Here is a 26,915-nt window from a genome sequence, read left to right on the forward strand (position 1 = left end):
AAGATCGAACTAGACCATGTTCAAAAAGGGCGCTCCCAGCGTCAAAATAACGTGAATGCTCTCGTCTCCCGTCACAATAGCTTCGGCTCCCTTTTGTTTACAAGCTGACAGTCCTCGGCCGCTTGTTGCTGTGCCGCTTTGTCGTGACTTTTCGTCACGGTAAGTGGGTCAAAATTTCAATGCCGTCATCACCAGCGTGTGTGCTAATAGTTGTGCTTAGCCAACCTGCTTGTCATCTTTGCAGCGAACCTCCATATGCTCGAGTAGCTTCGCCGGGAGGGAATCATGGCGAAACATCGGCAGCCCGAGCCGAGTAAGTACGCGGTGTCAATTGTGTTTTAAGGCTTGTAAGTGTGCATGGTTGGAGACGACACGTTTATCCAATGTTCGCACTTATCTTTAGTTGCCACTATCGCCATTCTAAGCGATAAACTTGTTGTTGAGTCGGTTCTGCAAATAATGGTTACCGATTAAAGCGCATCGTAAAACTGGCGGAGCCGGCAATAATACACAAGATGGTTGCGTTTGCTTGGCTTCGACGACTAGCCTTCAAAGATGACGTTACGCATTTCCGCTGTTGCTGAAAATGCAACGCCTAGCTTAAGCAGCGTGATTAAGATCGATGTCTATCCAAGAATCGCCCACTTTAGCTGTAGTTAGGGCTGTTTGTGCCCTCGTTTAACCTACGTGTCAACAGGCAGTGATGGTAACTTGTAACTTAATTGTACTTCAAACGAAGCGCGATCTTTGTTTTGCTTTGCGTGGAGACCGTACAGGCCAGCAGGTGTTGCCGTACGTGGTACTTCTGTGGGAAGCCTCTGTCTCTGCCCTAATACAATTTACTTGCTGTTCGCTAAACGTTTTACCACTAAAAGTCGGATTTCAGCAGATTTTCAAGCGCGACGCCGCACTTTCTTTCAGTCTTTTTTTTATATTTTATTAATTGAAGACGTCGCAGTGAAAACTTCGTGTCCTAGACATTTCTCAAAGTGTGATGATGCTGTGAGAAGTGCTTCACAAACACTGGCCGACGAAAAGCCACGATTGCCTTACCCCTTTTCCCCACCACTTCCTTTTTCTCTTCTTCATTTCTTTTACTTACTCAGAGACTGAAATTTGTGCTTTTCACCCTGCCATCAGCTGAAAAAAACTTTCATCAGACCCTTCACTACTACTGAAAAACGATCCGGTGGGACGCTTCTCATTGTTTTACTAGACGCCGACAAGGCTGCAGGACAAGAATACAGTAATTATTTTTGAGGTCTTAGAGCGTAGGGTTCCTTTGAGGCAAGAGACATACATGTACAAAAAGAAGGCCAAGGGATTTGGGGGTGTGCTGCTATGCATATTATCGAAAAGCTCACAGTGGGCGCCAGTGGTGTAGTCGACCATCACAGCCAATGCTGACCAGCAAACTCAACGTTGGCTACTTTGATGGATATTCATTTGTGGAAAGCATGGTAATTTACGTTTTAGTATTGTTATTGTCACTAACATAAGCTCATATCACTGGTATTTGTTAGGATCACAATGACCGTGCCTGCACGCGCATTTGTGCGCATCGTGCCACGAGAAGTGACGTTTCATCTGCCTAAACCAGCACTAATGACAGTATTCATGACACCACATTCAGCAATTTGTCGGCATTATGCAGATTTCTGAAAGCGTTTCATGACCTATGTTTTGGGTGCAAAGGGAGCAGCTGTTTGTGCGGAACAACTGGTTTTTCTTTAGGGCTGTAGGCAGGCATTGTGCACACAGAATGGTTCACCTTAACATAGGTCACAGGCACCTCGTTTTGCAAGCTGTGAAACATTTCATCAAGACCCTTTACTGTAACGTGTACTCGTACATGCAGCTGCAAAGTTTTGCGGTGTGACAAGTGCTTTCTTTCACCGCGCTGAAAAAATGCCTCCAAGAGCTAGCGTATTATATGTTTCTAATTTGTTGTAGTGCTTATGTTTATTTTCCTCATGGCAGCAGGGCAGTTCAGATATTCACTGAGACGTCAGGCATTTACAATGCCCACAGCCTTTTATTTTCTACTTCTAGTTGTCCATATTGTTCTTATTACCACAAACTGCTACTATTACTGTTCGGTCACGTCTCCTATTTTGAAGTGAGTCCTATTGGCCACAAGATCAAGCGGAGTCGCCACCTGGCAGACACTGGCCGAACCACGATAGTGTCATTGATGCGTTGCATCATCTGCTAGCTGCTACTTGTTTACATGTGTAGCGCACATATCCTTTAACGTCTGTTCATTCCGAGGTTGCAGTGCCGTCCTGAATGATGGTATGCATTCTTTTGGTGATTTAGAGACTCGCCTGGCTTTGAGCAGTAGCCTTTGCGTTGCAATAAAATAATTGACTGTGCGTGTTGTGCCCAGGATCTGGGATCGTTGCACCCTCAATTCATCACTAGCATTCAAATTTTATAGTTGCATTACAATTCAGGCACTTCACAAAAAACATTTGGCATCGTTTTAAACAAATGAAGTGGCCGTTGCGGTACCTAAACACTGAGTGTGGCGATTGCTTCATTGTGTTGATTATTCCGCAATCTTTGTGATGCCATGAAACATCAACAAGGTGGCATGAGATCACTCAGTAGTAGGAAAGAAAATCATAAGTCCTTATATGATACCGCAGGATACAACTGATCTTAGGGCGCATGACTTGAAATGGCATAACTTTGGCTGTGACTGTGTTTATGCGACCGTCCCTAGCTGTTTCCGAGGTGCCGTTGTAATATGTGGATATGCCACTGCACATAAATAATATTGCCTTGCAAGTTAATTTTCATAGTTTCGTACTTTATATCTGCTACGAAAGGCAAGCGGAAATGCAGTGTCACAAAAGCAGCATCTGAAACATTGCAGATGGAAGGTAGCGATCCATTATTTTCACAAATAAAGAAAGCACTGCAATAATTGAAAAGGCGGCAGTGCAAAACAAAAAACACAGATGGAGACGAGATGAAAAGGATGAGCACAATATGTACCAATGTAGTATGTTACTACAAGGACAATATGTACCAACATGCCCAATTTGCCGCATTAAACAATGCAATAAAGTTGGCTCTTAAAATAATTTAAAGTTATTCATGCCATTCTCATGCATGTAATCCTGCAAGAACACCCTTGTAGTAAAATGCCAAGTTTTTTACTGTTACTGGAAGAAAGGCAAATAAAAAATTGTACGTGAAGCAACAGGTCACTCCTGCCACTGCACTGTCACTCATAGTGCCATACCTTGTTTAACTGAAATTAGTAACTATCCTGTATTTGCTAGAGAATCTAAAAAGAAGTAGAAGGTAGTCAACTAAGCCCACAAGCAGTAAAGTAGAACCACGATAACCACCAACTTTAACTTCACTATACAGAAATACAGGCAATTTTATAATCAGTGCGAAAATAGTAGAAATTTGAGTTGCACGACATCTGCACTAACAGAATAAACTGAACGTAAGCCTAACACCAACAAAATGCACCATGCATGTACAGAAACGGCATTTTGTACTCTTTTGATGAATAGCAGGATTTTCCCATGCATTTCATGCAAAAATGTGGCAACAGTGGCAATATATTAACAGTTCACTGCATTCAGCACACTTCATTACTAAACAATCAGCCAAAATCATTCACGGCTATGTGCACAGCTGCATGCATTTCAATGCGTGCCTGCCAACTGCCCATCCACACTAACGTGGTGACGGTGCTGCCGCCTCTCATGGCCAACATGTGTCACCATAAGTTGAAGGGTCAGTCGGGACCAGTGCTAAATCAGTCTATATTGAAGTATTCTTCATTCAAGGCATTGGTTTCGTTCATTTTGGCAGAAGAAAATTTGTTGCTATCAGAGAACATTAAGGCTGTGATTGCTGTTATTGAATTCTACACCTAAACCACTGTGCTCATTTGATATTGTCATGTCATTGATTTCAAGTAGAGGCATGTAAATGTAAACTTTTTCGTATATGAATACGAATATCAAATTGAATATTTGAAAGTGAAATGCAACCGCGTATATTTATGGCAGAAATATTTATTTCGACATAGGGACTACACTTGTACTGACTTGCGTAGAAAAAAGAGCCAGTTATCATGGACAATCAGGATAATTTTTAAGTCCAATATCACTCCAAAAGCCTCTTAACATTCTTAGAGTCTTAAAAATTAATTGCCACTCTATGACTAGCTCTTTATATGAATGGTTGGTAAAGAAAATAAATGTTTAGAAGTTGTGATAAAGGAAAAAAAACAAGCTGCTGGAAGACTTATATGCTGTAAGAACATCTAAAAATGCCCGTTGCAAGGAAAACATTACTGGTTGAAGTGAAAAAAGTTAATTACGGACTACAAGCAAAGATCAAAAGTCACCTAAGTTTAGTCTTTGGCTACTCTAAAAAGTGGTAGAATACTTTTTTATTGATAAACTGTTTGGCTAGTCCCAAGGAAAGTTTATCAAAGTTCATTACATCGTGAGGACCTAGTGCAGAAACCTAAGGTGACAGCATCACCCATCTTTCAGATTTGCATCATCTCTAGTTTTTCTGTAGCTGTATTAGTGCGTTGCCCTGCTAGGATACCAAAATAAGCCACTGTTACTATGGAGAAGGCGCAGCAAGCCAGGAAAAATGCTAAAATAAAAGACAGCTGGTGACACCACCTTGAAGTTCTCGTGCCTGCTTGATATGACATCAAGGATTTCAATGCCACCTGCTCATGTCTAGACGATTTTCTTTCTTTTTTTTGGCAGTAAAGATGTACTACAATTGTATTCTGAAACAGTCAGAGACTGGGTTTAGCAAGTTTTTGAGAACCTGTATAGAACCGCAACAGCCCAAATATAAAAGAAAAATAAAACGCAATCCATGATGTCACAGTGGTGTACTGGTGCAGAGGTTCCAGCTTCAAATTTAAGAAATAGAACTTTAGCCTTTATATTTTTTTCTAATAATTAGCCTAATAACACGAAATTCACAGACAGAATTTTGAAAGGATACTTTATCAGTGGACACTGATTTAGGGTTTCTTTTTACTCTTGCCGACACCAAACAGAAAGTCAAGTTGAGCTGTATTTTAAGTTGTGCTTCTAGATCACCCAAAAGATCACTCTTAACTTGAGGAGAGCCTTGATAAGGTCAGAAAATAAGCAAAGACTTAAGACAGGTAGCAATATCATGTTGAAGTTTCTGCATCATCTTGCCATGATGCCATGGGTTTTGACCATGTCTACTTTGGCCAAGTTTGTTATCTGTAAAGATGGTCTATACTGTATTCTGAAGATCCCAAATACTTAGCAATTTTCATTACACTTACTAGGCACAACCGCCCAAATACGACAAAATACTTTGGGTTTCAACAGAACTAGTTGTTGATCTAGTTTGTATTGACTGAAGAACATACTTTTCCACGAATTAAAAGATACACACAAAAGGAAAAAACTTTGTGTTTGGTTCCAAGAGTGCCAAAAAAGACACTTGTTTGTGAAGTTCCAGTTCGCTTAGATACCTTGATCATACTTAACATGTAAAAGATTTCTGGCATGCCAATGAACAATATAATGCATGCTGCTCTGTGCCAGTTCACTGTGATGTTCATTTTTGATCGCTGGGAAAAGTTTGACACTGTCAGCAGACATGAGGAAATTGAAATGTTGTTCATGCTGTCCATGATCATTGGTAAAAGTTTTTAACAAAAAACCCAGAACAGAACCTTCAGGCACTTCAGATATTGACTCATAAGGTGGAGAACACTTCACAGGCTAACACCATAAGACAGACGAGTTTGCACAAATAGGCAGTGTTGAACTAGGTCAAAGACCTTTGAATGGTCACAATACGTGAAATTTATTTGCTAATGACTTGTGAAGGAAAGGCTAAATGCACACACATAGGCACAACATTCATTTCAAAAGACCTTTCGCAAACTGCTGGCAGCTTGTCATTTTGCATTTAAAAACAAAAAGTAACATAACTATTTCAAAAACTCGAATGAAAGAAGGCAAAAGGGACATGGGACAATAGCAATAATATTTAGCATCATTCGTGCTACCACTTTGATGAGGGGAGATGACTACTGAAATTTTTCGCTCAGTAGGGAATGCACTCATGCGCAGACAAAGATTAAAAATTTTCATTAATATTAGTGTAAAAATAAAAACTACCATTTACGATAAAACTAGGTACCTCACAATGACAATAAACATTTTGGCTTCAGACTCTATATGGCCCCTACAACATTCTCTTTTGACACTGATGAAATTGTGATGTGGTCACTGGAGGTGGGTGGGTCATCAGCATGACCTGAAGGATGTAGTCTGTCCATTGCACCAAAGAAAATTGCTCTGCAAGCACACTGGCGATGTCATATAGGTCTGCTAGTTCATATCGAGAAGGGTCAGTTAAACAAGTTACCAAAGCCACACTGTCTTTAGAATAGCACCAAAAACCATTGTGGATCACAAGTTAAACATTCTGTCAAACTGGCATAGGCATTTTTGTTACACCATATTTTATGCGCAAGTCGAGACTACTAAACCTTCCATGCCATAAACGGAATATTGTAGCTTTGTGCATTCTATCATACCTCAGCTTCTTTGTAAGCAAACCATGCACCTCTTTTCAAAATCACACAGGGTATCATCAGGGCTTAAATTCTTTCCACATAATAAAAACATGCATTGAGCATTTAGTGTGCTCGAAACAATGACTGCTTCATTGACATCTGCCATTTCATATGGAAACACCAATCCATGACGTTCAGATAATCAAATAGCTTGCGATAGTTACTGGCACTGAAAGCTAGTGACTGATATGAACTGTGTGATACTGGCTTCTTTTGTGAGAACACCGCAAATTATTATGGAGCATGTCGCTTACTGGGGGGAGTTAGATGCTCATCAGCAGCAGACATTTTTCTAGCCAGAAAATTCACGGTGACCAGGTCTAAAATGTGCCTAGCTCTGTTGTGAACATAGTTGAACTCTGTCAGACCTAGAAAATGCGCAAGCAACAATAGAGCATCGCCTTGCACTCAAGGCATGGAACATTGCTTACTGAGAAAGAAGTCGCACTGGAAAAGATCCCAACTGATCCCTAACTTGCAAGTCGCATTTATCCGCATCAACAGCTTCTCACCAAGCACCATTGAAATTTAGCTTTATACTAGAAGCTTTAAAATGCCTTCCGAGGAGTATTTTACATTTGTAATTGTTAAAATTGCTTCATTATAAGAAGAAATAAACTAAATTAACGGTCCTGTTACCATGCCACCACGAGGCGAGCGTCACTGCCAACAAAGACACTGTCTTCCTGCGCCACTAGTAGCTTTCCCAAACTATGTTCCTTCCCTGCCTTCTCCCATACCAGAGCCATGGGACATCCCACGGCGTCAATCCCAGCCCTCTTTTTTTCCTTCTGTTCCTCTCTTGTGCTGTTGGATCTTCTGCATTTGATGATTAGCCATGGTGAATGAAGAAACAGTCACTGTGAAGAAGCATTTGTGCATGCGACTTTTGTCCTATGGCTGAGAGTCCTTCAGAGGGAAGCCATGCAGTGTTTGGCTCGAAATTTCAGCTGTGTTCACAAGACACAGCACTCTGATACTTTGTGGACATGATCGTCAGCACCGCATGTATGTGCGACATTTGTTTGTTTAAAATGATGAAACCTGGTGAGGGGGCCCTTTAACAATGCAAACATAATTTCTAAGTGGTTATAGACGACCTCTTCTCAGTTCATAACAAAGATTGACAGATTACTTTGTGCCAGTTAAGACAAAATCTAGTGGTGTGCGATGTTTCTAGTAACTTGCTTCTTGATACAGTAGCTCACCCTTACACTCCCACTGTCAAGGAAACTTCGGCGACCAATCCTTACACAGCCCCTGTCACTCTCAAGTGCATTGTTCCTTTTTTTTTTTCTGCAACTCATGCAAAAAAGAATGTTGCCTAGCCATTGCACCCTCTATAAAGAGGTCATCTGAACACATAAAGCTTGTAAACTGAGAATTGCACAAGCACGTGGGAGCAAATGTTGCGATGCTCTGCCGTTCCATCTCTACAAGGGAGCCATAGTAACCTAATGTGGCAGGTGAAGCAGTGATTTGACAGATGAACGAATTTATGAACTGCTGATGAATTTTCAAACTGTAGAAAGCATCAGTTAAGAAGCAGTTTCTATGTAGCAGGAAATGTTAGCGGTGCCACCACAAACAAAAAATACAGCAAGGGCTGAGGAGCAGCAGGAAAAAATAATTGGCAGTGAAAGGTTTAAGAACTTTTGCATATTGTCGGTGAGCTGGCAAATCGCCAAAGCAGCTGCAGTGGCAAATTTGCGGCTACTCTACTTCTGCATTCTTTTTCCTGCACTCTCACCCCCTCTCACTACATCCTTGCCATTGCAACGCTACCACCACCACTGACTCTTGCACTGTGCCCTCACGGCACACTGGGCCTATGGATGTCGCACTGTATCATGCCAGAATTCGTAAGAAAAGGAGTACTTCGAAGGCGTAGTCTGCAGTACAGGCTGAGCCATCTCAATCCTAAGCACACCTGCAGTAAACTGCTGCATCTGTACAGTTAAGGGTTTCACAGCTTCACATCCTGCTGTTATGTTCCTTGGCTATCACTTGGCTTAGCAGTGTTTTGTGAGCATATTAAAGGATCTGGAGCTTGCAGCACCCCACCGGCACGCTTCCAAAAAGCTGATAAGCCAAGCTAACACCAAGAATGCATAATGCTTGCATAAGCTAGCATAATGCAACAATTCCTTTTTGATTGACTTCATTCCTTTGTTACCATACATGGCTCCCAACTAGGCTATCCTGGTGGTAACATAAGCGGAGCGCCACTGATGAAGCAAGCAAACATTTGGAATAGGTTCATTGCATTCTGCTGACCAAGTTTTGGAAACTCTCAGTGTGGCAAAGATGATGTCATAAGAAGTGTAAGTGTTTAGGAAAGAAATTCAGCTTGAAGCTAGAGTCCGACCTGACTTGAATCTTAGCCACATATGTGAAGGCACCGTTTCCATACATTCAGGATGAATCACCAGGTTTCTTGCAGCAAATGCATGCAGATGTAAGTTGAAAGGACGTCAAAACAAAAGACATCAGACACATTTCTCAACATACCAGTTCCTTGTCAGCATTTCAGGTCAGCAGTGTATAAGCAGCACAGGAATGAATAGACCTGATGACTTGTGAAATAGCGTAGTGTGAATTGGTGCATTCGTTTGAAAAAGCATTGACTATGAAAGTATTGAATAATATCTTTCAACTTATTTCCCAGGTTTTTCATTTTACCTTGCTTGGTTAGTTTATGTGGTAATGCATGCTACACAACATAGAACACCGTCACTGAGGTGACCCAACTTTTAAAAAAAATTTGACCTTGTGTTTGGTGCATGATAGGCTGAGTTGCTTATGCACCATTAAACACAACACAACATAGAACACCGCAAGGGAGCAATGAGAGGCACTGCTGTTCAGCTCGGCCCTCGACAACCAGCTCAAGTTGATCCAGAGAGCTGAGAAGAGGTCAAGAGCCAGCAGTGCCCCGGACTAGGGGCCCAACCATTAGCGATTATTGTGATTATTCTTTCAATAAAGTTTATCTATTCTATTGGTTAGTTTTGCAGCCACCATACCGTCATTATTCTTAGAATCAGCAACTTGCATTGATGGATATCAATAAAAAGGCCCAATCGAAGCAAAAGGGGGATCATCATTTTACATGAGTGTAACATAAGGGCATATTTGGCTGTTATGTGGCAAACAGTGTCTGTCTTGTTGTCTTAATTGGTGTAGCAGTTACAGTGATGACAACAGGATGACAACAACAGTGTGTTAATCATTGCTGTGCCGAAGTGTTCAGAGGAAAATGGAGACAAAGGAATCGACAGTGGTCGAACGAGGAATGTCACTGGAGGAAACATTTTAATGCATGGACTAGTTATCGCTGTGGCAAAGACAAATGTCGAATCGTTTAGTCCAGCAACATTCCTTGTTCAACCACCGTTGTCGGGTATCATTTTAATTGTTGGGATGGCTGCACCATTGATCTATCTGTGATGTGTCAACTTTCACAGTGTGCCTCTTTAGCACTTGTAGACAAACTACAAACAGCAATCTGCCATGTGGGCACCACTATGAGTCCCTGCCCCTGTAGGGGTTCCTAGTTAGTCCTAGATTCCAGCTTGTGGTTTAGGGTAAAATGGCTCAGAAAAAAACAAGACTAATGGTTCCTTACTTGCCACGCTTAGTGAAATAATCATGCTGCTGACCACCTGCACAAACAGGTTTCACAATATTTTCAATGTCATGTTCAATTTGCAGCCACAGTGTCTGTGTTTTGGTGGTTTTGATATATGACAGAGCTCACGATCCAAGATTTTCGTACCTTTTAAGGAGTCTGAGCAGGAAAAACCTGGAACTAGTCATCGTGTTTGTCCTACACAGCTGTAGCTGTATATGTCATCAGCAGCAGCAGCCTATTTTTATGTCCACTGCAGGACGAAGGCCTTTTTCAGCAATCTCTAATTACCTCTGTCTTGCGCTGGCTGATTATTCCAACTTCTGCCAGCAAATTTCCCAATTTCAACACCCCATTTAGTTTTCTGCCATCCTCGACTGCGCTTCCCTTCATTTGGCACCCATTCTGTAACTCTAGTGGGCTACCGGTTATCTGCCCTACGTATTAGATGGCCTGCCCAGCTCCATATTTTTCTCTTAAAGTCAGCTAGATTATCGGGTGTCCCCATTTGCTCTCTGATCCACGCCACTCTCTTCCTGTCTCTTGACATCATGCCTAACTTCTTTAGTTCCATTGCTCTTTGCATGGTCCTCAACTTGTTCTTAAGCTTCTTTGCTAACCTCTTTCTGCCCCATATGTTACCACCAGTAGAATGGAATGATTGTACACTTTCCCTTTCAACCACAGTGGTAATCTTCCAGTCATCATTTGGTCATGCCTGCCATATACAATGCAACCCATTTTTATTCTTCTGTAAATGTCCTTCTTATGATCAGGGGACCCTATGAGTAATTTACCTATATACACATACTGCTGCATACACTCTGGAGACTGTGTATATATAGTGATCATTAAGTAAGGAACATGGTCCTTTCTTACCTGAACATGTTCTGTGTAAATTTGCCAGCTTTAGTAAGTTTTGTTATAGAAAATTCTTATACATTGAGAGGCTTCCTCCATCTGCTACCCTCCTGATAAGCTCAGATGGTAAGGCAAGTGCCCCATAAAGGCAGTTCTCCTGCGTTCAATCAATGGCACAGAACAAACTTTTCTTAACCTTTATAATGCTTGCATCAAAAGAACCAGCACATCAACATGCAGTTCTTTACCAAACCAACTCGGACAGCTTACTGCTCTTTTATAATGGCCAGCTTTCAAGGACACTGAACTGTGTTGCCTTGTAGAGTTCTTCAACCTAGTGGATGGTGATGCCATTACTTGTAAGCCATAGGATGACGTGACAGTGTCTCACATGCTGCTGCCTTCTGCTTCGTTCACCTTCCCAGCGGCGCCACCCTCACCGGCAACAGCTGACAAGGAGGCTCAGCGGAAGCGGACTCGGCCTCTGCCTGTTTTTTTCTGGGAGACCGTGCACGTCATGAAGTGGATGAAACGTGTCTGCATCAACCATTATACCTCATACTCAACACTTTTCCTTGATCACGAGATTACAGGTGGGGTTCTCTTTTCTTTTTCTCTTTTAGACCATGCGCTCACAAAAAAAAGAAAAAGGATACATGATAGAGGGATATAATGAGCCATGCTATCAATTATCAAAATAATTTTAACACTGTTACTGAGAAAGAAGTTGGTCGCAGTTAATGTCATGGACTTGGCAGTGTGAAGAGCTGCAGAATTCTCTCTGTTGGTGTTGTCACAAAAGCAGCATTATCAATGAATTATGCGTGCATGTGTGTGTTGGCTATAAGTTCTTAGGGCAAAATGATGGGGTTAGCCATTACCGACCATTGCAAGCCACTTGATCAAGGCTTTGGTTATTTAAGGCTTACCATGTACATCACTTAACATTCAGTATTCTTGTGGCCACAGCATTGTGTCAGTCCAACTCGGGTACTTTGATGTACTGTGTTCTCACGTGATAGCAAATGGTGACATCTTTTTCAAAAATTGAAGCATGGACAATGCAGCTTTCCAGACAGCCTTGTAAGGGCAGCCTATAAATACAAAAGAAAAAGGAAAAATGGGTACAGATGGATGGGCGAGCTCAGTCTGCCTGCAGTCAGCGCACTGCTCATGTAGCCTTGTCAGATTTCGGAGCCCTTGGTGTCATTAGTATCTCTGTGCAGGGTCTCCCTGTGCAGGTTAAAAAGAAGGGGCTACCTCAGTGGAATATAGGATGCAATGACCATATTGTATACTTAATAAACATGTAGTTAATGGCACTGTGACCGACATGACAGTGCAATGAGGCAGACAGCATAAACTATGTCTTCAGCTCTTGATTACTGCTGCTGTACATGCTTTCCTTCATTGTACACTGCAAATAGCATGCCTCTGTGTACGAGCTAGGGTCAGGGGAACTTGTGCAGACATGCGGTGCAAGCTTGTTGCGCAAAAAAACTGTGAAGGATGTCTTTTACTCTGAGAGCTATGCCTCTCGATAACCCGTAGCCCTGCAAACTTGCTATCGGAACGCAGCAAGAAATGCGAACAACTTTAAATAACCAGGGAGGGCCAGACTATTCATAACCAGTGCTTGGAAGAAGCAGACAGAAAAGAACGACACACACACCGCTCTTTTCTCTGTGCTTTGTCTAAGCACGGGTCCTCCATCATCAGAACTGTGCCATTCCAGCTGGCTCAAGTTTCTACCTTATTCATAGTTTACCTAAAAGTTAACACTGGTCACGGCAACAAGTATTAGAATGGCAAAACACAATCTCTAACTGTAAAAACAGGATAGGCAAGGATATCAGGAAAGGGCCGAACCTACATGTTAGCAAGAATCGTGGACCTCCTATCTAGTAGTGTGGCTTTTTGTGGGTACTTAACTGTGCGCTTAGACTGCCTGCCCTTGCATTGCAGGTCGATCACTGGTGCGACTGAACGATGTCAGCCTTGAAAAGATGGGTATCAAGGACGCGAATCACCGGTAAGTGCGTTGTACCTGTTCTTGCTATTCTGGTGGTCCACGACACCGGAGTGTGTGCAGGTCTCTGACGCTGTTGAATAGTATTTTACACGTTTCTCTCTCAGGGCTCTGAAAGTTCTACAGTTTCTGCTATGTCTTTAATACTGGCTTTACGAGGCAATGGGTCTGTTTGGCCTATTAAGCACCGAGACCTGTAAATTCAAGTCCGGTGAAAATGAAGGAAAACAAGGCCATTCTGGCTTTATTGGGTGACTTTCCGAGGTTGTTCAACATGTATCTGAATGAATGGCAAGTACTGAGGGAGTGTGCAGTGATGAGATTGAGATTTAGGGCCAATTGCAATCTGATGAGATTCATTATAGTGCTCCATGCTGCTGTTCTCATGTATCTGACCACAATCTGCAATCTTGCATCTCATCACTGAGTAAAGTGACTTATTACGACACTTAAAAGCGAGGTTTGGCTTGGGGCATCAGTTTGAACTTTGTGTGTGTGTGTGCGTGTGTGTGTGCGTGCGTGCGTGTGTGTGTGTGTGTGTGTGTGTGTGTGTGTGTGTGTGTGTGTGTGTGTGTGTGTGTGTGTGTGTGTGTGTGTGTGTGTGTGTGTGTGTGTGTGTGTGTGTGTGTGTGTGTGTGTGTGTGTGGAAGGTAAGGGTGTCATGTTCAGCCATGGTTGGTAGAAAAGGTTCTGATTGCCCTCAACTAGATCTAGGGAGATGTGCAGAAAGGTTCCAGTGCGAACAGGAAGTTTTCTTGATGAAAATCCTAGAGCTCTATTTATTTATTTAAATATTTATTTTCAAAGCACATGGATGCCACAAAAATGAGTGGTAGTACATAAGAAGAAAAATGCATAATAATAACATGCAAGGATTAGGAGACAGCATAGTAAATAGTCGTCTGGAAACTTGATAGTCGTCTTGAAAGCCGGAAGCGCAGGAAGGTAGTTTCACTCTATACATGTGTGGGGAAAAAAAATTACCATATTTTAGAATTTCCGAGTTAGTGTACCCCCCCCCCCCCCCCCGCCTTTGCCCCTAGGGTCAAAGATAATCCATGAGTGTTTGGAGGAAGAGAGAAGGCTTGCTCGGTCGCTGACCAAAATTCCTGGTGACAGTGGAACAGTCATGACCACAAAAAAAAAGGTGGAAATAGTTGTCGGTTGAATACAGAGTTATACTGGTAGCTCCTGTGGAAAAGGCAAAAGTGGCGTACGAAGGACTCACATGTGCAACAGTGTGTTGTCCAGTGGCCGCATTCCATGTAGCTTTATTGTAAGTGGTAGCTGGCTAGTGGACTAGCATGTTGCAGGGGTATATAGCACGAAGTAATAACAACCGAACGACAGTAAACGGGGACCAACTAGTGCAATCTGGCACTCTTGCAGTGGAGCAGCATGCTTTTTACCTTGGTCTGGTAGCTGGATAGTCCTTGACTCATGCGCTGCAAATCGTCACATTGCGAGAGGCCACTCGTGGCGTCGCTATGCTGAATCCCTCCCCATTGGGCAGCGGGACAAAGGAAAAAAGAAAATTGCATGAGCATTACAAAAATAGATGCGAGAAAAGTTTGCACACAGTCTTCACAAGTGCAGATGAACATGCGTGAATGAAGGGGAAGTTATATAGCTACTCCATATAGCCTGGCTACTTCATAGAACATGAAAATTCTGATTCTCTCTGCTTCTTGGATGTCCTTGTAAAAGGAAGTAACTGAATCTGTCCTTTCTTGTAATAAATAAGACAGACACATACCGGACTGTATTCGTACATTAACCATTTCCGTACAGAGCTTTCTGGCCAAAAATGATTAAAAAATACTGCTTTTTTTTTGCTTTAATCAACCCTACATATCTTGAAACATCAAACAAATGCTATAAAGGCATTTTATTTGTAAGAATTGTTTTAAAAAGCTTTTTCTGTAAATTGAGACAGAATATTGGCTTCACTGCGCTGTGCAGTGGAGAATCCTCGAGTCTCTGCAGTACTGCATGCTGAAAATTGCCCTTACACGTTTGAAAACAACACCTTGAGAAAGGGAGCTCACACTTGTGTCAAGACAGGTGAGATGCCTAGGTAGTCGACTTTGTCTGACAAATTCCAAAGCACAGAATAGTGCACACTGCTAGCTCACAATAAAGAATTTGCGATAAGGAATGTACAGGTTACACGAACAGACAGCATTCTAAGATTTTAAGTCTGCCAAAAACCAACTCACACGGGCCACTACCTTCACTTCGAATCTGACCATCCAGCAAACCACAAGGCGTCTGTTGTAACTTCTTTATTCAAAAGAGCCGAAACTCATTCCTCATTGCAATCAGATCTAAAGAAAGAAAAGAGAACAGTTCTCAACGAGCTTAAAAGGAATGGCTACACAGAGGACTTCATTCAAAAAACAACCCAACAACAAAAGAGAAGAAACAAACTACGGGACCTTCAGCCGTTGACTTCTCCCCAATCCCGGAAATGAGTGTCCATCCCATACGTCAGAGGTACCAGCGAAGCTCTCAGCCGAATGTTGAAAAAAGAAGGCCTCAAAGTTGCGCGCAAACCGATAAACACTTTCAATATCCTCCTCCCTTAACCAAAAGATCATCCACCAAAAGAAAAAGCTCAAAGCGTCGTCTACAAAATCGGCTCAGCCGACTGTCCGGTGTCGTACATCAGGGAAACCGAAAATCTAAAAGAAAGAATCGGACAACACGAGAATTACATCAGAACATTCAGCCGTATATACAGCGCCGTCGCTGAACATTCTGAAGACGCCGATCACAAAATTGCTTTCCAAGAAACCCAAATCTTTCAAACAGAGACAAACTCGCGAAAAAGACTACTACTGGGGTCATGCCCCATTTAAAATATGGGGGTAATATAAACCACGTGAAGGGCAACCTACGCTCAGTGTATATCCATGGCCTTGGCAACATGACGAAAAGAAGAAAACGCCCAGCCTGGTAGATTCCCGCCTGAGGTCACCAACACCAAAACGTCTGCGCTCTCCCATACCCTCCACCCTTCGCCTCCTGTCAATGGCACTCTCGCGAGTCAAGCTTCCCGAGCACCGGTCATCCCAGCAGACCAGCACCACTGCAGCCACCTCACCCTTCCGCTTCCCCCCTTCCCGTCTGTGAAGTGTCTAACCTCCTTTTTTTTTACAAAAGACCCTTTAAAAGCTGCACACCACCACCCCCAAAGAATAACCCCTGGAGGACTAAAATAGGCTTCACAACGTCCGGCTAATAAAATTCACTTATTTGTTTGGAGTCAGTCTGAAAGTCCTAATCAACTTCCCAACAAGACAGGCAATTCTGTCAAAGTGTTTAGCTTCAAGTCTCGGGCATACATCCTCCAGAAAACTAGGGGCTCAATGATTTCTTCAACAACATGTGCCTGTTACTTTGAGAGCTCTCTTTACTGAAGGGTAGTGTCAACCCCTAATGGTAAACCCTCGACAAGCTGCTCATACATGTCAAGTGCTGCTGCCTGCTGCAGTAGGTTAGGGGCTGTGGCGTTGTGCTGCTGAGCTTGAGGTCATGGGTTCTACCAGCACCGTGGCTCGCTTGCTGTGGACCTTCCGGCAAAGCACATTTGTGGCACGCTGGTTTCACAAGGCAGAAGTATGGCACTGAGCTTTGCTTGTACCAGACGTTTAGCAGGTGGGTTAGGTATAACTCAGAGGCGCATGCAAACCCCGCTGTGGTATTTCATTGGTTAGATCTCAGCCACGCTGGTCACATTCTGATGTGTGAAATGCAAAAAGCACTCGTGTACTGTTCTTTGGGTTCACGTTAAAGAACCCTAATTTAGTCATATCTGCTGTCGGACTAGTTGGTGTGTGGCTGGAAACAGTTTCAGCCGAAAAATAAGACACTGTTTAAGCATCTCTGTGTCTTAATTTGTACTTCAATCGGTTTCTAGTTAAAGAACCCCAGATGGTGAAAATTTATCCACAGGCCCCCTCCTCTACAGTATCCATCACACCTCACTGTACAGTTTTGGGGCATCAAGCTGCACAATATAATTAAGACACGTGTAAAATTCGCTGGATCTCATCCCTAGAGGTTTCTGACGCCCCTCCACTGATTGCTCAATGAATCGAATAGCAGGATTATGATGTGTTTCCAATTCAGATTTTGAAGGCAGTGTGCGGGTTGTGCAGGGTGTGTGTGCACGTGTGCATGAACTGGTAAGTGCATGGCACCACTCGAATTTGCCTTGTTACTTACCAGCAGTCTGGTTGTTCTAGTTGCAGCAGTAAGGGGTGGCCTTCTTGCACATAATTTTCTATTGCTTACAAGCAATGAGTGGGAATTTCTGAAGCTTCATTAAGCTTGTAAACTCGGTGAGAGCTAACAGCAAACAGGAACAAGTGGCGGGAAACTAGCAAAGTATTGTCTGTTCCGTTTTCTATTTTTAATTGTCCTGTGGTTCTGTGCATATTTTCGAGTCTCTTCTGCAATATAGAGCAATATTGATGGCCTGAGGAAACAATTTCTGGTTTCACTCATCCTGTCTCTTTTGTCTATGCATAATTGTGCCCTTCTAATAGCTAATACTCAGTAAACACATGGAGCTAATTCTGAAACTAGTTTTATTATGATTTATAATGTTCTAAGCACCCCTGAATATGAAAACACCCATTTTTGATCTGACAATAAGATCCATGCCGTTTGTAGCTGCCGATTCTTCTCCACTGTCAGGTCTTCTTAACATGCGGTGCGTTACTTAGGTTTTGGATGCAATGTCATCTGGTCTTCGCTCATCACAACTGGTCACGTTAATGTTATTTTCCAGATATTCCCACAAATTCAAAGTACTATGTGCAGTCGCCGACCATTTATTCGGACCTCACGGGGACTGCAAAAATGTCCGAATAAACAGGTGTCCGAAAAAGCAAATTAAGAAAAAAAAAAGAAATCCATTATTTCCATGCACTTGTTCGGGCTCGGCAGTATGCTTGAAGAAATCGTGAATCGACCATTGCACGCTGTTCTGTTTATGCGCAATCAGATAAGCCTGAATCTCGGAGAGGGTCGTACGGTCACTATAGGCAGCTGAAAGCACAGTCACTGCTTCTACACGCTCCGCATGCGACGGCAGTGTAGCACATGGTGTGTCATCTTCCGACTCAGAGTCATCATCTGGCGGGGCAGCAGAAACCTGACGAATGATCTCGCCGTCGTCGAGTTCTACGCATGTCAGTACAGCAGTGTCAGCTCCTGTGAAACTGTCAAATGAGACGGTGTCCGGAATCGCAATGCAACCACTTCGCAGGCCCCTGCAGAACATTTTCGGCATCAGTAGGGAGCACATCGGAAGGCGACAAATCCTAGGCCTCCCGGCACCCCCTTGCCGGCATGCCCCAGCACAGTCTGTGCGGGCACTGTCGGCGCCATTAGACACTTGACACAATGTTTCCGTATGCCACGCTGGATCACCGCAACCTCGACACAGCACACAAAGCAAACACCACGACGCCGTCACGTCGACACCAGTCGCACAAACTAAAAACGTGGCCTACTCATAGCGTCGTGCACAAAGAAACAAATCAGCTGCTGAATTGTCTTGACATGGCTTACTAAGCTGAGACCGGAACTGCTGTAGCAACTCTATCGAACCAGGCAAAAACGATAATGATGAGCGGGGATTTCCAGTAATGCCACTTTGTGGGGCAGCAAGGAGGCTCTGTTCAAAACAAAAATGTCGTTCAGCAAGTCGAACCGTGCACCGTTCAGAGTCGGTGCATGGTGCTCTCGATCAAGTTGGCTCAAGGAGTGTCCGAAAAATCAGACGAGAGGTTGCAAGGTGTCCGAACTTTCGGCAGTTGTTATACATTATGGTCTATGGGGAGAACAGTGGTGCCGCGAAGCAGACCGATTATTCGAGCATGTCTGAATTTTTGGAGTCCGAAAAATCAGTCAGTGACCGTAATGGGCTGACTAAATTTCCAATTGACACTGCCGTAAATTTCAGATGGCACTTTCCTTTCTCATCTAGCAGCACGCCGCTAAAGTGGCATTTGCCGCAGCAAAGTGCACTTGCTCAGTCACTAAATTTGCCTATCTGACTTTGGTATCACTCAGTAATTAAGTGATCTTCCTTTACGCATGCGATTAGTAGTAATATTTTCTTGTGTTTAACAAGTGGCATACAATTGACTACATTAATTTTTCAGGAGACTAATCATGCTAGTGATTGCCTACAAGTTCGGGCAGCACAGTATTACTAACATTTTTCATAGCGAAACGTGTGTTGTTTGTGTGTTATTTTTTTAACTAATAGAATGATATGCTGTATGAATTGGTAATCGCTCAGTATAACCATATTGTGACATGAGAACATTAAGAAGGAAAAGAAAGTAAGGCATTCTACCAACTTGCACTGGTTTTATTCTCTTTCTTTCAGGGATGAACTGTACCGTGAAATTCTCAAGCTCAAGCTGAAAAGCAACATTTTGGAGATGAGGGACCTTGAAAGCAAAGGTAGACCATGTTATAGTAGTTTCCTTACTTGTTAGTGTAGCATATTTGTTGCTGCTTGTTGCTGGACATAAGCTTTCATATTGAACATGGTGGCAAATGGGTATGTTTTGCCTGGGTCAGTTAGTAGGCCAACTTCATGAGTTTCACTCCACCATCGCTGCTGCAAAGGATGCCGCTAATAGTTCTCTGAGGGCTAAAGTGCAGCTTTGGAAAGAATCATGTTGTTTTTGTGCCATGACAAACACGCTCAGTGCTCAAGATGAAAAGGCAGAGAGGTAAGAATAAAAGGATTCTGCGACAGGAGTGAGACTGAGAGGATGCAACCCCCCCCACACACACACACACACTTTTCCCTAAAGTTCAAGAACAAAAATCTACAGTAGCCATCTCCTCAAAGTTCCCCTCGGTGTCACTCTTTGAAACTGAGTACAATGGGATATTGAAAAGGACTGGTTTTGTTGTGGCTCTGGCATATTGAATGCCCAAAACTGGCTGACTGATATTCATGTAAACTACTGTATTTATTCAAACATAAAGGGAGGTTGTTCTTTTTTAAATCCTTAGGCGTGAAGTTACCCCCTGTATATGCAAGGCTGATAGCTTCAATTACTGTTTCAATATGGCTGCAGTAGCGCGAAATTTTTGGCAATACTGATTTTAGACGTACAACCCACCCCGAGATTAGAAAAGTGTAGCAGTAAAGGCATGGTGCGGGTTATATACGAATTTGGCCTTGAGGTGGGACTTTGTGGCAGTGCAAATTTTGCATTAGGTGTAGGCAGTGTTCCACGCAATGCCTTAAAGTCGCATTTTAAGCCAAAAGTTTTCTGTAATCTACACAGGTTATTTAAGTTACTCCGGGGTCTTTCAATTATTCAATATTTCGGGCAGTCGCAGCCGAGTCTGAATAATCTGTAGGCTACCCTTAGCGCCTTATACTAGTGTGGATATGCAAGTTCTTTTTTATTTTTATTTTTTGGTGCTGCAACTGCATCCTCGCATTATAATTGTGACCACCTTATGATCAAATAAATACGGTAACTTGTTCATAACGAACTGAACATTAGATAGTTCAGGCTTGCGGTGTCCGCTCCCAGTGCCATAATGCCGCTGGCGTGCCTCAGATACAGTGTTCATAGGATACATTACTTCATTTTTTCTTCTTTTCGGCCTGCTTTTTCTGTCTGACCATGCATGTGAGATTGCTCAGAAGTTTGCCAAAAACGTATCGAAGGTGTATCACAGTGACATTCTATTGAGTCGCTATTCTCGTTGACGTTGAAGAACAGTTGAATGCCCAGTCAGATATTACTACCTGCTGCACGCAAGTTTGGCTTAAAAAAAATTTTACTTCCTTCTTTCTTTCCTTGACTTCAGATAATAAAATAATACATAACAAACACATCGGAAAAGTTTATTACAGATGAGTTTTGGTATGTTAAATCTTCTGATATAAAAACTGTTTTTAGCACATAAGCCTGTTCGTTGTACCCAGGTTCTACTGTATCTCTACTGTAAAAGAAGCACATATGACTACGTACACAAGTATCACAGAGATTGTCAAGAAAGGCTTGGTAAGCCAAAAGAAATACAACCATGGACTGGTGGTGAAACACCACCCAGTTTTGGGTGTTTCCGCCCCAGTTTACCGTGACATCATAGATTCTGATGGGGACTGCTTGGGCCTTGATAACTGTTCATTGGTGAAGTTGTACTGCATTCTATCCAAGAAGAGCAGAAGACAGTACTTAGCAAAACTTGAACTTTTTTTCTGGCCCACAACGGCCCAAATATTAAAAAAATACTTTCAAGTCCGTGACGTCACACTGGCCTTGGTGTTTCGGGGCTAACTTTATTAAGACGAACTGCCACCTTTGTTTACTCCTACTTATTACCATAACATTCAGGAAAATGAAGTTTTGAACGAATATTTAATCAGACGAAACGGAATTGGTGTTACTCTTTTTAGTGCCCCTATTGTGTTCCTTTGGTGCTTTCGCACAGCGCAACCATTAGCTTGTCGTTGTTAGTGTGCCTACTGCTGCCATCATGATGTGCTGCGATGAAACCCTTATTTTCGTTTGGGTTCCTATGAGGAAGTAATTACGTGAACTGAAACAAACACTGAACTATATTTCGTTTCTCTGCGTGCACTCCCGTGGAATCTTACACCTTCTCCAAACACAAGAGTAGTTGCTCCAAAAGTAGATTGGGCCTGCTCCAATGGCTGCTCCAAAACGCTTAAAGGCATTCCCACCACTGAGCAAAGGTTTACACGAATGAATGGAATGCATCTTCATTTACACAATGCACATGCTCTTCAGTCACCTTGTTCCACTGGTTTACTTTTTGGACAAACAAGGAGTTAGCATACATGTATGTCTTGGTTTGGTACTCAAGAATTTCGAAGTCATGGTCATTGCATATTGAGATATAGAGGAGTTCATTTGATAAGTGGGTAAGTCTCTTTGTTACTTCCAGTCTTACTGTGGTATATTAAGCATAGTAACTTCAGTCTGTTCCCTTCATTGGGCAATCGTTCGATTCCCAACAAAGATTTCAGTCCCTTGCAACTCTCTCTCCTTCTGTACCACCCCATGACGAACCTGGCAACTCGGTTTCTTTATTTTCTCTAGAGCTTAGCCAGGTCCCACCAAAATTGTCCAAATGCAAGTTACAGCGAATTTTGAGAGTATAATAAAGGAAATCAAAAATGTTCCCCACTGATATCAGCAGGTTATGAATAGTATACGCTTGTGCGTGGTAACAAATAACGGGTATAATGAAGGTATTTTCATGTCACATGCAACTTAGTTATGACGAGGTATGGCTGAGTGCGAAAGGCCAGAGACTCCTGTGGCACCCAGTGGACTTGGGAGCTTTGAGAGGTTTGGATTCTTGTTCTTGCACTTACGGTAGTGCCATGCACTTGTGTCAACGTGTTGATGACATCTGTTGTGCAGTACTTCCAGTCCAGCCAGGTAGCTGCGTTAGAGTAACGCTAAAGAGAAGCACTAAGTCAGTTTGCACTTGTGAACTATTATATTTCAGAAGTCTATATTAAATTAATGTCGCGGTAGGAGGTTGGTTATTAGAGCAGAAAACTTAAGTTAAGCTCTGCATTTTCTTAGTTTCATGCCGGTTTGTCAACATGACGTCATGGACGATTGTCTCACTATGAAGCCGTTGTAGAGCAGTAAATGTTCTCAGAAGTTGCCAAGTCCATTCTTTGGCTCCTATAGAATACAATGAAGTTGATCATTACTGATGAAGAACTACGTGGTTTCTGGTAGACACCCTCGCAGTCTATGACATGTCGAGCTGGTCTGGCAACTTCAAAGTGGTCTGGCTATTCGTCTTTCGTTCGTGGGTCTTTTGTGACTTGTTAAGCCTCATCTTATGGGTAATAGTGGCTCTTTAGGTATTATTTAAGAGTAATTTAGCACTGAAATAGGTCGGCTTATTTCACTATTCAGCATACCTTTAATCCTTTCGCAATGAGCACTTTGCGAAAATGACTCGATTATACCATTGTTTTATCCATACAAGTAAACATACACACGACAAAAGAGCAAAAAATATACCACTGAAACTTTTTATTTCAGTTGAATGCATTGAAAAAAAGATGTTTTGAAAAATAAAAATAAACTGAAACCTTTCTTAGTGCAGTACAGTCGAACCTAGTTATAGCATTATTCGAGTGCCATAAAAATTCAATTGTTATAACGGATAATTGTTATAATCGCATTGCATGAAAAAATCCGAATAGGGGGATGGCAGAGCTGATGTTAGAAAACTATAATGGTGGGTAGGCCAGAGCCCCTTCCCACCAGCTTCCTCCATCCAGCTGTTGATTGTGTTCACTCATTTAACTGCTTCCTGGGTGCTCCGATCACGTGTAAGAAGCTGCAGCTGCTGGCGTTAAAGAATGGAACTGCTATAACAACTGCAAAGAATGGTCACAGGCAGCGAGTGATATGCGAGCTCTGCCGAGGCATCGTTTTAGGGGCCCCGAAAGAGAGGCCTTTTAAAATATGCGAGAAAGTTGCCATGGCAGCCCGTCGGCTTGAGAAATCTAGAAGAAATGCTAAGGCAAAATCACCACAAGCATCTCGTCAGATAGTTCTCATTGGCTTGCACGAGAAAACCCTATGTCCATCAGCCTTGCAAGCTTTACGCGAAGCTTGCTGACATTCTCGTCCAAGGCATCCAGGTGCTCCACATAATGCAGCGAAGGTTCCTCGCAAAAACAAAGCCCTGGAGTGACTGAATCATCTGCCAGGCCGCCTGTGAGAATAACGCAGAGGCAGCCTTCCTACCATGTCATCACTGACATCGCTATCCGATGCAAGCATGGTCGTAATGATTACCTCATTGGTTAAAAGCACTTAGTTTCCAAATCTATAGCCATGTGCTTTCTTTTCACTGGCAACATCGTGCATTGCCGACGATCAGTGGGCGGACCAGCCATCTTCCGTTTCAGCGGCAAGTCAAACGAGGCTGAGAAACCACATGGCTAGGAATGATTTCAATGCAACCAACAGATGGATGCAACCAATTGAGCTGTTTGCAGAACTGCGCTGAATGAGGAGCCAGTGAGCCAGCGAACAATCTGGGAGCAGCGCAGTTGGCATGGTCCATTCTTGTTTCGGAGGGTGGCATGGCGTAGAGCTATGGATGCAGCCCATTCATTTTCAGAGGCGTGGAAGGATGATAGAAGGGAGTTACACGGAGAATGCTTGAAAATGAGCGCACGGTGGCTTTTGGGGCAGCGAGCCATCATTCAGCAGCTCGAATTTCTCTTTCTCTTCGAGGATTTCGCATTTCACTACCTTTTGGCACAGACACCCAGCAGCCAGCCATTATCGTTATAACCGATAATGTGACATTAGGACATGGTAGTAAGAAAGTTATTTCACCATGGAGAACATACAAAAAGTTGACGGTGCGGTAGCTTCTCATTGTTATAACCAATATATTGTTAAAGCGGGTATCGTTATAAGTGGGCTTAACTGCATTAACAAAAATTTCAGTGCGGAGCTTCAAAATTCAAAGGTTAGCTGGAAAGGTGTGTTCTTCGCATTGAAATAAAGCGTTACTGGCCCTTTGATGAACACCCGTATCACTTCGCGTCAACCATTCTGAAAGTCAGCCTCTGTATGGTTCACTTCAATGCATGTACTGCACCACACTGCAGTTCTAGCACCAGGTCCTGGGTTCTTATTGAGCACTTATCTTTTAATCACCTGAGGATTGTTTTCAGCACACGAAGTTGGGACTTGACTTTTAGCAGTTGCCAGAATGTACTCGGGAAGGGGTGAGCGACAAGCCATGATGTGAGCGGCTGAGGATTTGCATCCTTTCTGCAAAGTCAAGGTCGGGAGCTCCCGGTTCTCATCTGTGAGAGCGTCTAAAAGCCAACAGCATCATTTTAGAAAGCAGGTTGCCTGTCCGAAAATGTGCTGATCTGTCGTGTCACCTGTCATGCAACATCTAATGAAACACATGGAGGGAAGCTTAACTAACCTATGCACAGTGATGGCAAACTTGTTTTTCGAGGTTTTAGTTTGGATGGGCCCAGCTCATCCTCTGTAGGAGCATTACAAATTACAAATAGCACGCAGAAAATGCAGGCTCTGTAAGAAAGGGCTAGCAATGAGACGTACTGCTAATGCTGCAAGTTGTGTTAGTTCAGTTAGCAACCTGGTGCTTGCTTGCCTGTCTGTACCTAAATATAGCAGTTGGACCCACTTGCTCATACTAATTGGTTTTTTTTTATGTTGCTTTCTTGCAGGCACTGAGTTTTCGACTGTAGGAATGAGCTGAACATGCATTCTGAAGACCCCTACTGAAGACTCACACTCAGGTTCATCATAAATGCTATTTCATGAGACTCTGTGGCTTCACTGTCATACGTAGATCAATGTTCTCACATGTAGTCGCATACGTTGCCACATGGAGGTCATATCAAATTGGAATGATGTGTAAAATGTACAGATAGATGTAGACACGAGAAGCAACAATGATATACTTGCCGTCTTTACTTTCAAGAACCAATGTCTGGCACTTTATGTCTGTTGTTCCTTTCTGTGTCCATGTCTTGGTGTTGAGCTACAGTTCATCCTCATTAAAAATGACTGACCAACAACCCAACACAGTGGCGTAACCAGGTAGTGGCACGCCAGGCAAAATAGGGGTGTGTGTTACAATCGAGAGCATTAAATCTTTCTTTTCTGTTCATGAAGATCACGTGCACGTTGCAATACAGGGTGGGTTATAATAGAGCAAATACAGTAACTGAACCACTTCAAAACTGGTGTCACTTGTAGCTTGACTTCATGGTTTCAAGCATGGTGTCAAGCTGTGTCCTTGTAATGTGAGCTGGCAATTGCGTGGTATCATAAATCCCTCGTGGGGCAAGATTTGGACTGTCGTACAACACTAAATGGCTTGTGGGGTAGCAACCCAGTGCAGTTTTACCAAGGACACGTTTGTGCAAGACTGTTAAATGTGCATCATGCACAAGCAGTGACATATTGCAGAAGCAGTATACAGTAAAACCTGGTTCATACAGTTTTGGAAATAAAAACGTGAGAAAAGATGTACCAACTGAGAAAACATGATCGGAGGTCACAGAGAATTGACAGACTCAACTGTAGTTGACGTCTATGTAATTCGAAGCGTTGTGCGAATCGTTGCTGCACGAGGTGCCAATGCGAACCGAGCTGGTGGGGCTCAAACAGCCCCAAGATGCGCGTGGACCGTTTTACAGCTTCAACAAGCCCACATTTGTGCTCCTAGAATTCATCCTGGGTCAGCAGCTTCTACGAGCAGGGCATTTTAGTGACAAGTTTTGCTGTGCCCACTCAGCATGAATTGTTGCAGCATGAGACGCGAATGCGTGTCAAGCTAGTAGGGCCTAAGCGACCTGAGACGCATATCGTTGTTTTCCAATTGTGTACTGTTTTAAGATCGCGACAGGAAATACACATAAAACTGAGCTGGTGGGTAGTGGGATACTTACGATCATGCCAGAGAGATGCATGACGCTCCCTTTGCACCACCGGCAGTAGGGAAGGGCAGCATACTTGAGTTATCACCTATTAAAACGATGCAGTACGTTTCCAACGGCACTACACCCCACACGCTTTGAAACAGATAGGTGAAGGTGCTTATCACAGTAGGGTTGGCGGCGACAGCTACGAACGTGGCGTGCAGCGACCTGGAACAAGATTTACTGGTACCCAAATAAGAACCTTAGTGCACACCAGCTTTTT

General features: G+C 43.0%; 1 protein-coding gene across 1 annotated transcript; it reads left to right on the forward strand.

Moving 5' to 3' along the window:
- Positions 1-25,531, forward strand: LOC139053466 (protein aveugle-like). The gene is made up of 6 exons (XM_070530443.1): positions 1-159; positions 245-313; positions 11,549-11,716; positions 13,089-13,155; positions 19,562-19,638; positions 25,433-25,531. Exons 2-6 carry the CDS (start codon positions 286-288, stop codon positions 25,462-25,464), a joined length of 372 nt encoding a protein of 123 aa, XP_070386544.1. The 5' UTR covers positions 1-159; positions 245-285; the 3' UTR covers positions 25,465-25,531.
- The last annotated feature ends 1,384 nt before the right edge of the window (positions 25,532-26,915 follow it).

This window comes from Dermacentor albipictus, unplaced genomic scaffold, assembly GCF_038994185.2.
Source record: "Dermacentor albipictus isolate Rhodes 1998 colony unplaced genomic scaffold, USDA_Dalb.pri_finalv2 scaffold_131, whole genome shotgun sequence".
Lineage (NCBI taxonomy): Eukaryota > Metazoa > Arthropoda > Arachnida > Ixodida > Ixodidae > Dermacentor > Dermacentor albipictus.

Coding starts and splice junctions, on each gene's coding strand:
- LOC139053466 (XM_070530443.1), top strand. CDS start 286: ATGGCGAAACATCGGCAGCCCGAGCCGA. Junction 314..11,548: donor ACATCGGCAGCCCGAGCCGA/GTAAGTACGCGG, acceptor TCACCTTCCCAG/CGGCGCCACCCTCACCGGCA. Junction 11,717..13,088: donor CCTTGATCACGAGATTACAG/GTGGGGTTCTCT, acceptor CTTGCATTGCAG/GTCGATCACTGGTGCGACTG.